The sequence below is a fragment of the Xenopus laevis genome, chromosome 4L (assembly GCF_017654675.1).
Source record: "Xenopus laevis strain J_2021 chromosome 4L, Xenopus_laevis_v10.1, whole genome shotgun sequence".
Lineage (NCBI taxonomy): Eukaryota > Metazoa > Chordata > Amphibia > Anura > Pipidae > Xenopus > Xenopus laevis.
In genome coordinates, this window is record NC_054377.1 from 17,142,193 (window position 1) to 17,156,995 (window position 14,803).

General features: G+C 42.1%; 3 protein-coding genes across 6 annotated transcripts in view; 1 reads left to right on the forward strand and 2 right to left on the reverse strand.

Annotated features, from left to right (window-relative positions):
- Nucleotides 1–9: 9 nt before the first annotated feature.
- fen1.L (flap structure-specific endonuclease 1 L homeolog) lies at nucleotides 10–2,845 on the reverse strand. Its single transcript, NM_001087491.1, is given in 2 exon segments — nucleotides 10–1,312; nucleotides 2,808–2,845. A coding segment is annotated over 1 exon segment (1,149 nt). The 5' UTR covers nucleotides 1,253–1,312; nucleotides 2,808–2,845; the 3' UTR covers nucleotides 10–103.
- Nucleotides 2,846–3,170: 325 nt separating this feature from the next.
- Nucleotides 3,171–8,895, forward strand: tmem258.L (transmembrane protein 258 L homeolog). The gene is given in 4 exon segments (NM_001092261.2): nucleotides 3,171–3,219; nucleotides 5,773–5,882; nucleotides 6,336–6,470; nucleotides 8,733–8,895. Coding segments are annotated over 3 exon segments (240 nt in total). The 5' UTR covers nucleotides 3,171–3,216; the 3' UTR covers nucleotides 6,463–6,470; nucleotides 8,733–8,895.
- Nucleotides 8,896–10,835: 1,940 nt separating this feature from the next.
- myrf.L (myelin regulatory factor L homeolog) overlaps nucleotides 10,836–14,803 on the reverse strand; it is a 93,815-nt gene continuing 89,847 nt past the window's right edge. For 3 of the 4 annotated variants that reach the window (XM_041589360.1, XM_041589359.1, XM_018256832.2), the window contains 2 exons: nucleotides 13,226–13,330; nucleotides 10,924–12,123 (listed from right to left, as the gene is read on the reverse strand). In XM_041589360.1, coding sequence (XP_041445294.1) covers nucleotides 12,040–12,123; nucleotides 13,226–13,330 — 189 coding nt within the window. In that variant the 3' untranslated portion in view covers nucleotides 10,924–12,039. 4 annotated transcript variants of the gene reach the window in all.

A 14,803-nucleotide genomic window follows, 5' to 3' on the forward strand; every position in this document is an offset into this window, starting at 1 on the left:
AGATAAAGGTTATTATACAATTTTTTTTTATTTTAAAGAACTGCGACATATTGTCAAAGCCTTAGCGCTTATAAATCATTCGCATCAGTTAATAATTGCCCATTCATTTACCCCTCTTGAACTTTCCTGCAGGGGTACCTCCAGTTTTGGCTTTCTTTTTAGCGGATCCTTTGGATTCTGCCTCTTTTCTTTTAGTTGAGCTAACGGATCCGGTCACTTTGAAAAAGTCATCCAGCCGGCCCTGTGTGCTGCCTTGCCGGTTCTTGGCCAACTTTTTGGCCCCGTTGCGTATGCGATCTTCACTAAACTGCTTCTCCCCACACATGAAGGCCACCAATCCTTCTTCATCGGGCTCGATCCACTTCAGCTCGGTGATGTCAGTGTCGACTACTTCTGGTTCCAAGAAAAGATGTTTTGCCTCCTTGTGCAGCCAGTTTTCCGGAACGGGGTATTTCTTGAGGTCAATGTTATCAATGATCTCGTCAATGGTCTTATGCTGACGGATCAGGTCAATGGCTCTTTTGGGTCCAATGCCACGGATGGTTTCACAGTAGTCACTTCCGAGCAAGATACAGAGATCCACAAATTGTTCATGTGTGATACCTATGTCCTGAATGACACGGTTTAGATGGAACTCCTGAATAGGCAGCTTTTTAGCTTCGCTTGCTGTGAGGTGCCTAAGGAGCACAGGGGTGCCAAAGGTCAGGGCATCCATGTCTTCTGTTGCTGCAGCATACACTTTCCCTGCTTTTACTAAGGCAGCACACGTGGCCTCAGCTTCACAGGGTGCATCCACATAAGGAATGCCCATTAGGGTAAGTAATTTCTTGCACTCCTCATTGTGCTGCTTGGTGACCTTGACAAGTCTTTTAGTGAACTTCTCAATGTTCTCCACTTCTCCAGCCTCCTCGGCAGCTTCAAGCAACTTCTCTGCCTCGGCCCTACGCTCACTGCGTTTAGCTAGTTCACCGGACTTCATCTGTGGTGGCTTCCCATCAAACACATACACTGGTTTGATGCCATGCTCTACCATGCGAATGGTACGGTAAAACATGCCCATAAGATGGCTTGTGGTTTCACCTTCCTCGTTTTGCAGCGTGTTGCCATCCTGTCTCACTGCAATAAGAAACTGATAAATGCACATGGAAGCATCGACCGCCACCTTTCGACCAAAGTAACTTTTTATATCATGCTCTTTGATAGCTGCAGGTGCCACATCTGCGATAAGTTTGGCCAAACCGTGAATTCCCATTGCAAATATAGACTTGGTAAAAGAGGAGGAAGATGCAGAGTTCAACAACACAGAGAAAGCCTAAAAATAAAATAAAAAATCAATTATATGCACTCGAGTGCAAGAATTTAATGTATAATGTGTGCATGGATACACTAACACCAAACCCTTAAAGTCACAAAAAATATTGATAAGTAAAACTCAAGTCGAGAAGAGTGTTTGTGTAGCACTACTCTATTTGTTAGTGATGATTATGAAGCTACTCTGCAGTAGCGATGGGCCAATTCTTTCTCCTTGTTTTGCCGTGGAATTGACGCCCATAGACTTGTATGGCGTTGTGCGTCAAAAAAAACTTCGCCATGCAACCAAATTTTTTTCATGCCCATAGACTTTAATGGGCATCAGCAACATTTCGCTGGCGGCAGAAACTAAAATTCACCCATCCCTTCTCTGCATTACTTACAGATTATATAGGGAGTAAAGTACCCCCTCTTGTAAAATATAAGGATATTATACGTTAACGAGGCATTCTATGACTATATAAAAAACACGAGGAGGAAATAGGGTTGCCACCTTTCCCGTGATGAACTCTGGGAAGGCGGGGCTGTGGGGTGGGGCCATGACACAGGGGTGTGACTGGGTTGGGGGCGTGGCTATGCCATGGCGATCACCGCGTCAATCCCAGGAAATCCTGCCCGGGCAACCAGTTTTAACCTGAACGGTCCTTCAACAAATCGGGCTGTCCAGGTCAAAACTAGGGATGCACCGAATCCAGGATTCGGCCTTTTTCACCCTGGCCGAACCGAATAATAATTTGCATATGCAAATTAGGGGTGGGGAGGGAAATTGCATGACTTTTTGTCACAAAACAAAGAAGTAAAAAATGTTTTCCCCTTTCCACCCCTAGTTTGGATTCAGTTCGGTATTCAGCCAAATCTTTCGCGAAGGATTCGGGGGTTCGGCAGAATCAAAAATAGTGGATTCGGTGCATCCCTAGTCAAAACCATACAGGCGGCAACCCTAGGCGGCCTGTTATTATACAGGTCATGGAACTCTAAGGTGACTTCTAACATGCTTATATTTTACAACAGGGGGTAATTTATCATAATACACACGTTTCAGTGAGTCATGTGACAGAAATGACATCACTATGCTCCGTTTATAACCGATGACATCACTAAGCACCGTTTATAAGGATATAATTTACAGGATATTCATGGCTTTTGTGTATTATAAGCATCTAATGAGCAGCTGCAATTGAAATACATTATAATTTATATATAAAAGAAATGTTTTCATTACATTTGTGTACAGAGAGGTAAACAACAAGCATTTCAATGGTAAACACCTCATGATAGTCTGTTATGTGCTGTGTGAATGGCTCCTACAGCTTGGCATGGCCGCCTCTATGACTGGAAATACATATTTATTAAACACATGGTTAATTTAAAGCTACTTTGTTACAGTCAAATAAAAAAAAAACCTCCCTCAGTTGACACAGAAACAGCCCGCCTCACACAGGCTCTAAAAGGGTTACATTTGTTCTGTAGCGCAAAATCCGACACAAAACACTTACCCACTCCGCTGCCTTCCAAAACCTTCGCGGGCTTCTACGTGACGTAACTTTTTTTCCCGCGTGTCTGTCTCTCTAGCAAGCAATTGGCTGCGCAAACGCCTATTGGTCCATCTGCAAAGTCACGCTGTGATTGGAGTGGGGGGAAAAATAACAACACTGTGATTGGGTAGACAATGACAGTCCAATAAGGGTCATTGTTTAAAAAATATCGGATACGTCACACCCAGCGCCATGTAGTGGTTGGCATCGTAGCGGAAGCGGTCGAACGCTGACAGGAATAGGATTCCAACAGCTAGTGAGCGGGTGCCGCGTCGTTTCCCAGGGTGCCTTGCGGTGACCTTTCACCCCTACCAGAAGAGAAGCAGAGAGAAAGAGACGTGGCTGAAGCAGGATAGTTGAAAGCGAAGAAATGGTGAGTAGACTGACCGCTGCACTTTTAGTTCCCACTAAATACGTGTGTTTGTATATCTATCGGACTGGGACTGTCAGCTCTTCGGGACAGGGAGTTTTTTTCCCCCGTGTGTCTCCTTTTATGCATCTGTACTTGTCTATCGCTGTGTAATTGGTTTGTGTTATACGTGTGTCTGTGGGATTGTAACTGTTACAGGTCAGAAGTGCACAGATGTGAAATATAATTCTAATAAATAACACACAGGTAGGTAACTGCACATTGTCACTCAAAGGAGAAGGAAGGCTACAGAGGCATTTTATTGCCAATAGATCAATAGTGCAAGCTAGAATGTTATATTTATTCTGTAGAACCGGAGGAAAAAGCTCTAGAAGCTCTGTTTGTTTAGGATAGCAGCTGCCATATTAGCTTGGTGTGACATCACTTCCTGCCTGAGTCTCTCCCTGCTCACTTACAGCTCTGAGCTCAGATTACAACAGAGAATGGTGTGTAGTGATATCACTTGTATCCCTTGACTAGTGGAGTGTGTGTATAAAAATCAAATTTATCCCCTGTATTTGTCTATTGCTTCTTTAAGCACTGGACCTCAGCCTGACCCATTCTCCCTGTAATTGGCACATATGAACTCTGCCCATCTCCTGTATTGCCGGCAGGAGAGGCAGGTACCACCTCCCCCTCTTTAGCTCTATATTAACAACAGTATTTTTTTTAATCATTTTTATAGGTACCCACGAGCTGCCTCTCAAAATCTGCTCCGTACCTTAGGCATGGGCTCACTGGTACCTATATGATGGATACAGCCCTGCCCCTGTCGTAAAAAAAAATAAAAATACAGTGCTAATATTTGTTGCCTCATTCCTTTATATGATCAGGAGATAAGATCATTTAAATACTAAACGACTTGCATTATAATACATCTGTTATCTACTCTGTGAGTGGGTCCTACAGCTTGGCATGTACAAAATTGGGGGGTTGTGGAAGCACTCCTAAGGCTAAATCAAAGTATATTTAAGTATAATGGAAGTGCTACTTACAATGCACTTCCCTGGGCCCCTGTCTCATAAGCAATTCAGTATAAATGCAAGTGCATGTGTTTACAAAGACAAGGGTTTTTTAGTTACAAAGTTATGATCATAAAGTTGAAAAGCCACCATACCACGTCAAGGTAAACCCCATATGGCGGTCCCTAACTTGTTTATACTCAGGTCATAATATAAAAAGACAATTCTCTGCATAATAGCATTACCTGTATTCAGTGTTTGTGGAACATTGGTTTCACTCTGGAGCCTAGACAGCTTGGCATGGCTGCCTCTATAGTTGGGAGAAACATGGTGCCCCAGAATAAACTGTAAATGACTCACCGAATAGCAAATGTGATCCGGCTGCACCAGCCCCCCAGACCCCCAGCTTTAGGGAGCGGTACGGCAAAGGATGTAAAGAAGAAGCAGGACCGACCGGCACTCAAACGGATCCACAGGACCAGAGAAAATTAGTTAAAAAATAATTTTATTTATACAAACTTAAAAAATGTATATTTGCATCTCCATCCGCCCTACGCGCTTCCATAACTAAGTGCCCTAAGTGGGTTCAAATGGAGGATGGAGATGCAAATATACTTTTTTTTTTAGCTTTGTATAACTAAAATTTATTTTTTAACTAATTTTCTCTGGTCCTGTGGATCCGTTCGAGTGCCGGTCAGCCCTGCTTCTTCTTCTTCACATGGCTGCCTCTAACCATATAGGTACCCATACGCTGCCCCACTAAATCTGGCCCTAGGCATGGGCCCACTGGTACCTATATGACAGATACAGCCCTGCCCCTGTTGTAAAAAAAAATTAAAAATACAGGGCTGTTATTAGTCACCTCCTCCTGTGGCCTGTTTCCTTTATATCAGGGATCCCCAACCTTTTTTACCCCCGAGCAACATTCAGAATTAAAGAGTTGGGAGCAACACATGCATAAAAATAGTTCCTTAGAAGTGCCAAATAAGTGCAGTGATTGGCCATTTGGTCGTCCCTATGAGGACTGGCAGTCTACAGAAGGTTTGGCAGTAAAACCATTTTTTATGCAACCAAAACTTGCCTGGAATTTAAAATAATGTAAATGCTTTGAGGCCACTGGGAGCAACATCCAAGGGGTTTGTGAGCAACGTTGCTCACGAGCCACTGGTTGGGGATCACTGCTTTATATGGTCAGGAGATTTACGCTGCGTTTTCATCCGACAGTCGGATAAATGTAGTTGTTACCTGCGATTTCTCCTTCACTTCCGTTTTCTTTAAAACATCCGACACGTCGTATGCCTTTAGTCGCATCTACGATGTGTCGGCTCCAATCGCAACTTCAAGTCCTGCCCTAAAAGTCAATGATCTGGTTTACTGTCATACTGTATCTTCCACCATCCCTAGTCTGCTCTATTTACGTTCATCCCCAATTATAAACACATTGGTATTAGATTGGGGCTGTATGATATGAACATGCCCTATGCTAGCTTTCCTTCATCTGCTTTCATTATGCATTCCTGTATTTATCATTGCTTTCTTCCTTCTCCCCCCACAGGAGTTGGAAGCGATGAGTCGATACACAAGCCCGGTGAACCCGGCAGTGTTCCCACATCTGACAGTTGTGCTGTTAGCCATCGGAATGTTCTTCACAGCTTGGTTCTTTGTGTATCCTTTTCAGCTTCACAGGAAAAATATACTTCATTAAATGTAAGCCTAGGTTATTCTGTGCTGTATACTTCATTTGTTTACATATTAATAGGGGTGGCAGCTTTTTAGCACTGGCTTTCATCCAGGCCCGGACTGGCAATCTGTGGGTTCTGGCAAATGCCAGAGGGGCTGATATAAGGTGCCATAGAAAGTGACTATTAAGTGGGCTGGTAGGTACTATTTGGGCCTCTCTGTAGTAGAAATGCCAGGGCCTATTTTGAATCCCAGTCCTGTTTCATCCATTTCATTGCTGCAATAAAAGTTGGCAGTTGGAGGCTTCTGCTACCAGTTAGGTATGTGGATGCTGGTAGCTGGCAATGACTGGGTGTGGCGGAAACATGATTTTTCAATGTGATATTACATTATACTCTGTATTTTTTAAGTCCTATTTTCCTTAGCAACTGTTTCCAGCTATGAGGTGACTTCCACCAAATACACAAGAGATGTGTACAAGGAGCTGCTCATCTCGCTTGTTGCTTCTCTCTTTATGGGCTTCGGAGTACTATTTCTACTGCTGTGGGTTGGGATCTATGTTTGACCAAGCAGGTAAGCAGTGCAACTTGGGATGGGATATGGTGTGTGTGTGTGTGTGTGTGTAATTGAGTAAAACTTATATACCAAAACCTAATAACCATGGTGAAACTTTAAAGGAGAAGGAAAGCTACCAAAGCATTTTGTTGCCAATAGGTTAGTGTAAGCTAAGACACAATATTCTGCAGTACCTGAGTAAACGACTCTAGAAGCGCTCTGTTTGTTTAGGATAGCAGCTGCCATATTAGCATGGTGTGACAGCACTTCCTGCCTGAGTCTCTCCCTGCTCACTCATAGCTCTGGGCTCAGATTACAGCAGGGAGTGGAAAAGGGATGGGCAGTCAGAGAGAGGAGCAAACTGAGCATGCTCAAGCCCTAGCCCTGAAGGTTTAAGCTGAAAACAGGAAGTCTGATACAGAAGTCCATGTGTACACAATAGAAGGACAACAATGCTGTGTTTCTTAATTTTAACCTTTCCTTCTCCTTTAACTCCAAGGGATATCGTTTATTATATAATGGCAAACTAGCAGTTTTCAGATACAAAACAAAGTTATAAAGCTATTAAAAATGGCGAGACACACGTGGGTTGCCCAGCAGCAGTGTGTGAACCTGTACAGCAGACTTTATAAGCCGTCTGTAGTATGTATATTATCACTATTCTGCCTTATTTATATTGTGCCGATATTTTTGAAACGCCTTACAGAGATTATACATCATTCGCTGCCCTGATGGAGCTTACAATCGTACCATATACAGGAAACATATACCATCTGGGAGAACTCAATTTAAATGTATTCAGAAGAGGACTCTGAGCAATTTCACACTTTATTTCCTTTGGTTGCCGTGATATGAGCAATGGAACCGTGGTAGTGTCCTAAATTTGTTGTTATGGAATGATGAGCGCTACATGCTGTTCTGTTCAGGTACAGGATGAAGTGTTAGAACTCCGTAGAAAAGCTTCAGAGGATGCTTGCTGTATTAGTGACTTCAAGGGGAACTATTGCGAAAATGAAAATTTAATATAAGCTTCATCATACTGAAATAAGAAGATTTCTAAATGCAATCCATTTCAAATGCTGCATTGTTTCTGAAATAATCAAGTTTATCTTCACTATCCCTCTTTCGGCATCTGTTTCTCTTCATTCTGTCTTCATTCAGGAGTTGGATGTCGGATATTCATTGACCATTCCAATATATCTTATAGGGGGGGCTCCCTTTCCTATCAGATGAATTAGAGCTCACGCAAATAACTGATTCCATTACAAACAAAATAACTGCCTTTTGCACAAATTCTGCATGTAGAGAGACTGGATGTCTGGTGATTTTAATAGACTGAGCTCTAATACATCTTCAAGGCAAAAGGAGCCCCACTATAAGATATATTGCATCTAACTGTCAATGTTAGCTGACACCCAACTCCTGAATGAAGAGAAACAGATGCTGAGAGAGGAATAATGAGGATAAACTTGATTATTTCAGAAACAATGCAGAATTTCTAATTGTAATTCAAATGTTTCTTATTTAAGTATGATGAAGCTAATAATATATTTACATTTTTGCAATAGTTCCCCTTTAACCTTCTGCCCTTCAGGCATTTGCCTGAACATTACAGCATGTAGCGCTTGACTGCTAATACACAAACACTAATGTAAATTGCAAAAGTGCTCTGAAGAGCACAGTTATCCCAGAGGGTATATTTCTCCTTTAAATGTAATTATGCTTCACCTAAGCTGTTTACTATTAATCTTTATTCTTAGATTGCATTCATATCTTCAGCCCAATATACCTGTTTGCCACATGTAGCCCAAGTTGTGTTTGATTATGAGTTGCAAGTCTGAATGGGGATAATGAAACAACATTTAATTCTAGGAAGGATGGAGGATTGGGAATGTCCGCTGTATTTTTGATTAACTCAAATTTATATTGGCTATTTATGAGATCTGTTATCCAATATGTTCTATAATTTATATGTACCATTCTCTTTAGCATACTGTTTAAAGGGTAAATTAATCACACCGATAATCCAAAGTACAATGTAGACTGTTCTTGTTTTTTGAACTGTATCTTTGGCTTCTTATACTAACAGTTGCCCATATCCTATCCTAATGCATATAATGAAGTGAGTAACCGTGTAAATAAAGTAGTTCTGAAGTCCTTGTAGAGTAACTGGCACACTATTAGTATGGTTGTGTGTACAGGGGTCGGTATCACAGTCCTTATGAGCTTCAGGAAAAGACACGCCGATGTTTTAGTGGTTTCTCTCTTCTCTCTCCTCAGGTGTCTCCCAGGAGGGAGGTTTGATTATTTTTACGCTGTGTGTCTGGGGACCAGTACTTGCCGTGGTTTATTGCATCCACTCATATCATTGCACTGTCATTTCAGCGAAGGAGATTTCTACATTATGGTGAATAACTCACAAGTTACAATAAAAAAAAAAAAACACTTATTATTTTGAATTGATTTTTTCTTTTGGGTTGTAATAATGATTCTGATCCAGACTTTCTTGCATTGAGTCGCTAGTACTGACGGGTACAGGGGGAACTGTTGTCAGGGGTCCTGTCAAATGTTGACCCTGGTAAATAGGTTGGTGCAAAATTAGGTCACTTGTGATAACATAGTGCTGCTTGAGATCAAGAGAATGGCTGCTGGTCACTGGCATTCTGGGAATGGCCCCTTTTAGAGAGCTGCTCTGCTGACTTGGGGAGGACTGGAGTATTATTTATGGGTTGTTTTTTTTAAGAGCATATTCTGAACACGTTGTGGCCTCGTATGTTTGTGTGTAGGGTTTAAACCTAGGGCGAACGTCACTGACTCCCCAATGAAATAGAAAACTTAAGGTATACAGTAGAACCCCCATTTTATGTTTTTCAGGGGACCAGAAAAAAATGGTGTAAAATCCAGGGAATTGTATTATGCATAATATATAAGTGGGACCACAAAACTTGTAAAAACTTGTAAAATGAAGGAAAACGTAAAATCAGGAATGAAAAATTGAGGTTTCACTGTATTCCACTGATATTACAACAAATCGATTGATCTATTACAGACTATGGTCTGGCCCAAACTGTGGGGTCCACATAACCTACAGGGCCCCAATATTTCTTATAGCAGCCTTATGAATGAACCCAGTTTAAAGCATAAAAGGCAACCCAATCCCTCAGGAGACCAGACATTTATCTGTTGAACCTTCCTGGAACAGGCTTTTTAGCTTTTGTCTTGAAGCCCTTCCTTGGGAGTCCAGTACTAAATCAAGCTTGGCCTCAAAATTTATACCAAATTAACAGACACAGTAGAACCCCCGTTTTACGTTTTTCAGGGAACCAGAAAAAAATGCTGGGAAATTTGTAGTAAGCATAAAATATAGGTGGGACCACAAAACAACAATGTAAAATGAGGGAAAACTTAAAATCAGTGGATGTAAAATGGGGGTTCTACTGTACATAAAAAACATTTATGCAGCAGGACTGTTATTATTATATTCCAAAAGTACAGGTATGGGACCGGTTATCCAGAATGCTCAGGACCTGGGGTTTTCCAGATAATGAATATTTCTGTAATTTGGAAACATAAAATAAACCCAATAGGCTGGTTTGCTTCCAATAAGGATTAATTATATCTTAGTTGGGATCAAGTACAAGGGGCTGTTTTTATTATTATTATTACATGGAAAAATGAAATCCTTTTTAAAAATCTGGATGATTTGGATAAAATGGAGTCTATGGGAGATGGGCTTTCTGGATAATTTGGATGATCCCTTACCTGTATCTAGAACTGCAAATTAGGGTTCGGTATTCGGCCAAATCTTTCGCAATGGATTCGGGGGTTCGGCCGAATCCAAAATAGTGGATTCGGTGCATCCCTAATACAAGGAAAGACTTCTCTGTGATTCGCCCTCCTAGATGGTGGTCCATACTGAGTTGATGTGCTAGTAGTATCCCAGGTCCAACTTTTCTCTACTGGGGGTATATTTATCAAAGAGTGAAGTTAGATCTCCACAGTCCACAGAGTGAAATACCGCCTCTCTCCATTCATTTCTATGGGATTTTAAAACCCTTTGATAAATACACTTTTAAAAATCCCATAGAAATGAATGGAGAGCTAGGCAGTATTTTAGTCTGCGGACTGTAAAGATCTCAAAATTCACTCTTTGATAAATATACCCCCTGGCATCAAGCAGTGATAGGATTTTAAACCTGCCCAATAGATATCTGACAGATCACCTGCCAGGTATTTGTGGGGCAGACCATAATTGTCCTTGTATGGGGTTGGCTAGTCTATAGACCGCTTTAGTCGGGTACATTATGGGATGCCATTCTACACTTTCTTGTTTGCATTTCTAGATCAGCAGAAACCAACAGAGCTGACACACGCTTATCGATGTTACACCATTGCGCATTTAATAACCTCGTTTTCTTTGTGAGAATTTCCCTTTAAAGATTAAATTGTTTTTCACAGACACAGACACTGCTCAGAGTACAAAGAATTATTTATATTGTGGGTATTTATATGCAGATAGGACTGTCCAGTCCCGGGAACAGTCGGAGCAGGATAAGGCGGGAACATGGGGAAAATATAAATACAAACAAAAAAAACTTATATGTTTAGAAAATATGGTTTAACCCGTTCCCCGCAACAAGGGACAATGTACCAAAGGGTAAGTCCCTTGTGCTTTGAATTGGTTAAACTGTTCCAGCGATGGCCACGGCCGCTGTGATTAGTGTCTCTCATTATTGCAAAGAAACTATTTACAAAAAAAAAAAAAATTAAACGTTAAGAGCATAATTTGTAGGAGGAAAAAAATTACTTTTAAGCATCAAATTCCAAGACTTTCTCGTCACCAGTTTATGCGATGACGTTGATTTTCACGGCTTTGCACTCTGCGTGCTCTCTGAAGAGTCTTTGGTGCGCTACCAACCCCACCCCCGCTTAGCAAGATGGTCGCCCCTTGCCCAGGCTATAGAGGGGGGCGAGGGTGTTTTTGGTCCTCACTGCCGTGTTAATAATAAGTGCACTTCAGTGGTTAGACAATTAAATACAAAACACAGAAAGCTCAAACAAGGAGGAAAAAAAATCCACATAAAATATGATAAAAATGTCCAACATTTTCAGTAACTTCTTATTGGTTGCGCAGCCGCTCGCTTATAGGAAAGCTTTGGCTGCGGAGTCAAAAAGCCTACATGGGAGGTGAGACGGGGAGGGGTGCAACCTTTCCTGTAACGTAGATAAAGGTGAGAAAGGGAAGGTTTGTAACAGAATCACAATATTAGACACACAAATTCAATGGTAGGGGTTGCACCCATTCTTAATCCATTCCTCCTGCTTGTTGGCCAAGGGGGGCTACCCCTTATTTTGCTTCCAGTTACGTGTAGACCCCCCTCTAGCTCCAGTGTTCGTGGTTCCAGTTGACCCAGAAAGATCCAGTGGTCTTCTCCAGTGTTGCACTTCCAGTGAGGGGAGGGTGACCCCGTGGCTGCCCGCAGTCTGAGGGGGGGGTGGGACAGGGAAGGATACGCCTCTTTCCAGTTTAAGGAAGGAGAACAGTAATAGGCAGATATTTCTCTGCTGCTGTCGCCTGCACAGGGGATCAGTCGCAAAGCCGATAAAATCTGAAATAATAGTCTGTAACTTGTGAGGGATCAATAGAGAGATCATCACAGCCAGAGGCGCCCTGCGGGATAGAAGGAAAGGGGCGTCTCATCAATGAATCTAAATGACTCTGAACTTAAAGGTGAACCACCCCTTTATGATATAATAGTGCTTTATCCCTTCAGATCAAAGTGATCAGTTATAATCATCCATTTAGCATTAAGTATACATCTAACAAGAAGTACTGTTGGAGAGATTTGCTGACCAACATGGCTGGTCTTTAGAGAAAAAAAAAAACATTTGGCTGTTGATGAAGACATACAGTATATCATCCCTTAAAGTAGAACTAAAATTTAACTAAAGTTAAAGTAGCTAGAAATGTTGTACATTATGTTTTGGGCTTCTGTACCAGCCCAAGGCAACCACAGCCCTTTAGCAGTAAAGATCTGTGTCTCCAAAGATGCCCCAGTAGCTCCCCATCTTCTTTTCTGCTGATTCACTGCACATGCTCTGTGCTGCTGTCACTTACTGAGCTTAGGGACCCACTCACAATATACAGTACACATAGAATAGAAATGTCACAATATAAGGCTGATTAGTAATTAATACAGATAATTACTACATGGCAGCACAGAAACCAGTGCAAGTAGCATCAGAATTTAATAATCAGCCCTGTAGCATCAGCTTATATTACAGTCCAACCTCATTATCTGCTGGATAATTAGTGACGAGCCCTAAGCTTAGCTTCTCAACAGCTGCTCAGAGCCCACTGAGCATGTGAGTGTCACAGACACTTTCCAAGATGGTGACCCCCTGTGACAAGTTTGAAGTCCTGGATCATTGCTGCTATTGACAAGCTGAAACTATAGGCTGGTGCAACAAGTTCTATATAGTCAATGACACTGCACATGCTCAGTGTGTTCTGGGTGGCTGTTGAGAAGCTAGGCTTAGGGCTTGTACAAACCATTCCTAGCTTAATTATTTTTAAACTTTAGTTCTGCCCCTTCCTACATTATGTTGGCTGCATCCCTAACTTACAGTACATCACCTCACGTCACTGTTGTCTAACATAGCGAGAGAATGCTATCAATGTTATGGTAATAATAAGATAAAGATAAAATAACATTTGGTCCCAAAACGATACAGCGAGGAAGCAGAAAGAGGAGACGGAATCAGGAACTCACTGGAGGAGACACGCGTAAGTGAAAGGTGAAATCTTGCGAGGGAAGTAACTGCAGGGACCATAAGTGAGACGTGGGAGAGACCTGCGTGACGCACACATCTGTCCCCTGTGATGGAGAGAAGAGACATTCGCTAAACGTGTAAATTATATGTGGCATTGTCTCACTGCATTCACTGGCATGTCCTACTCAATAATCCATGTGCCTCCTCCCCACAGTAAGTATAATCTGCTGTACAACCTCTCATATCACTGAGGTCTCCCTCACTGAAAACTTGACAAGGTCTAATGCTGGCAACACATGCCATCTAGTGCAGTGGTCCCCAACCAGTAGCTCACAAGTAACATTTTGCTCTCCAACCCCTTGGATGTTGCCCCCAGTGGCCTCAAGGCAGGATCTTATTTTTGAATTCCTGGCTTGGAGGCAAGTTTTGGTTCTATAAAAACCTGGTGTACTGCCAAACAGAGCCTCAATGTAGGTTGATACATAGGGCCACTAAATGGCCAATGACTGCTCTTATTTGGCACCCCAAGAACATTTTTCATGCATGTGTTGCTCCCCAACTCCATTTTCCTCTGAATGTTGCTCACAGGTTCAAAAGGTTGGGGATACCTGATCTAGTGTCTTCTTCGAAAAGAGCCATGGGGGCTGATTCACTAAAGGGGGAAGTGCCGTTACTAGTAACAATTCGCCAGAAATCTCATCTGCTGGGACATTGCCGATTCACTAACAGGCATAGAGGACAATTAGCTAGCAAACGAGACAGTCGATAGAGTTCGTTCGCACCCTATCACCAGGCGGATCTTTACTCCGCGAATTTTACTGAATGTTACATTACATTACTCTGGGGTTACCTTTACCAGAATTTACTTTGCCATCTCAGACCAGGCGAACTGATAAAACAAAGCTACAGCTTCCTCAATCTTATGTCAGTGACATCATATCCTGTATGCTGGAAATGCATTAACGTTGTTAAAAAACGCTGGCGACTTTTCTTTTTTTTTAAAATGGGATAGCCACATTTGTTTAAGGGTGGGCTCATGTCTATTGCATTAGAGGATCTCTTCTGTCTTTATTATAGATCATTGGACGTGTGTTTGAAAAAAGTGGCCACTTCAAGCGTTGGCACCAACATTACTATTAAAGACGTCCATAAGACTTTTATGTACCCGGCCTATTCAAACTAACCTAAGCGCAAGAGTGCTAGCGAAGTTTCTCTAGGCAGAAATGAGCACTAGCGAAACTTTGCTATGAAATTCTTGCGCTGCCGAAGTAACTCTAGAAAATAATCACCAGCGTTTGGCTGTTGAGACGCAACTTCGCATCCTAGTGAATTAGCCTAGTGATAACGAATTCCAACACCTCTGCACTTCAGCTTTAACTCAACTTTAACTTGGCGCCGTATGCAAATTAGGCATCGCTAGCGTAACTTTGCTTTGCTTGACGAATTAACGCTTGCGCAAATTCGCTACCGTTCGCCTCCCTGAGCGCAACTTCGGATTTTAGTGAACTAGTGGCGCCCTGGCGAAAATTCGCCTGGCGAAGTGCGGTGAAGGCATCGCTATCGCATTTTCGCTGCTT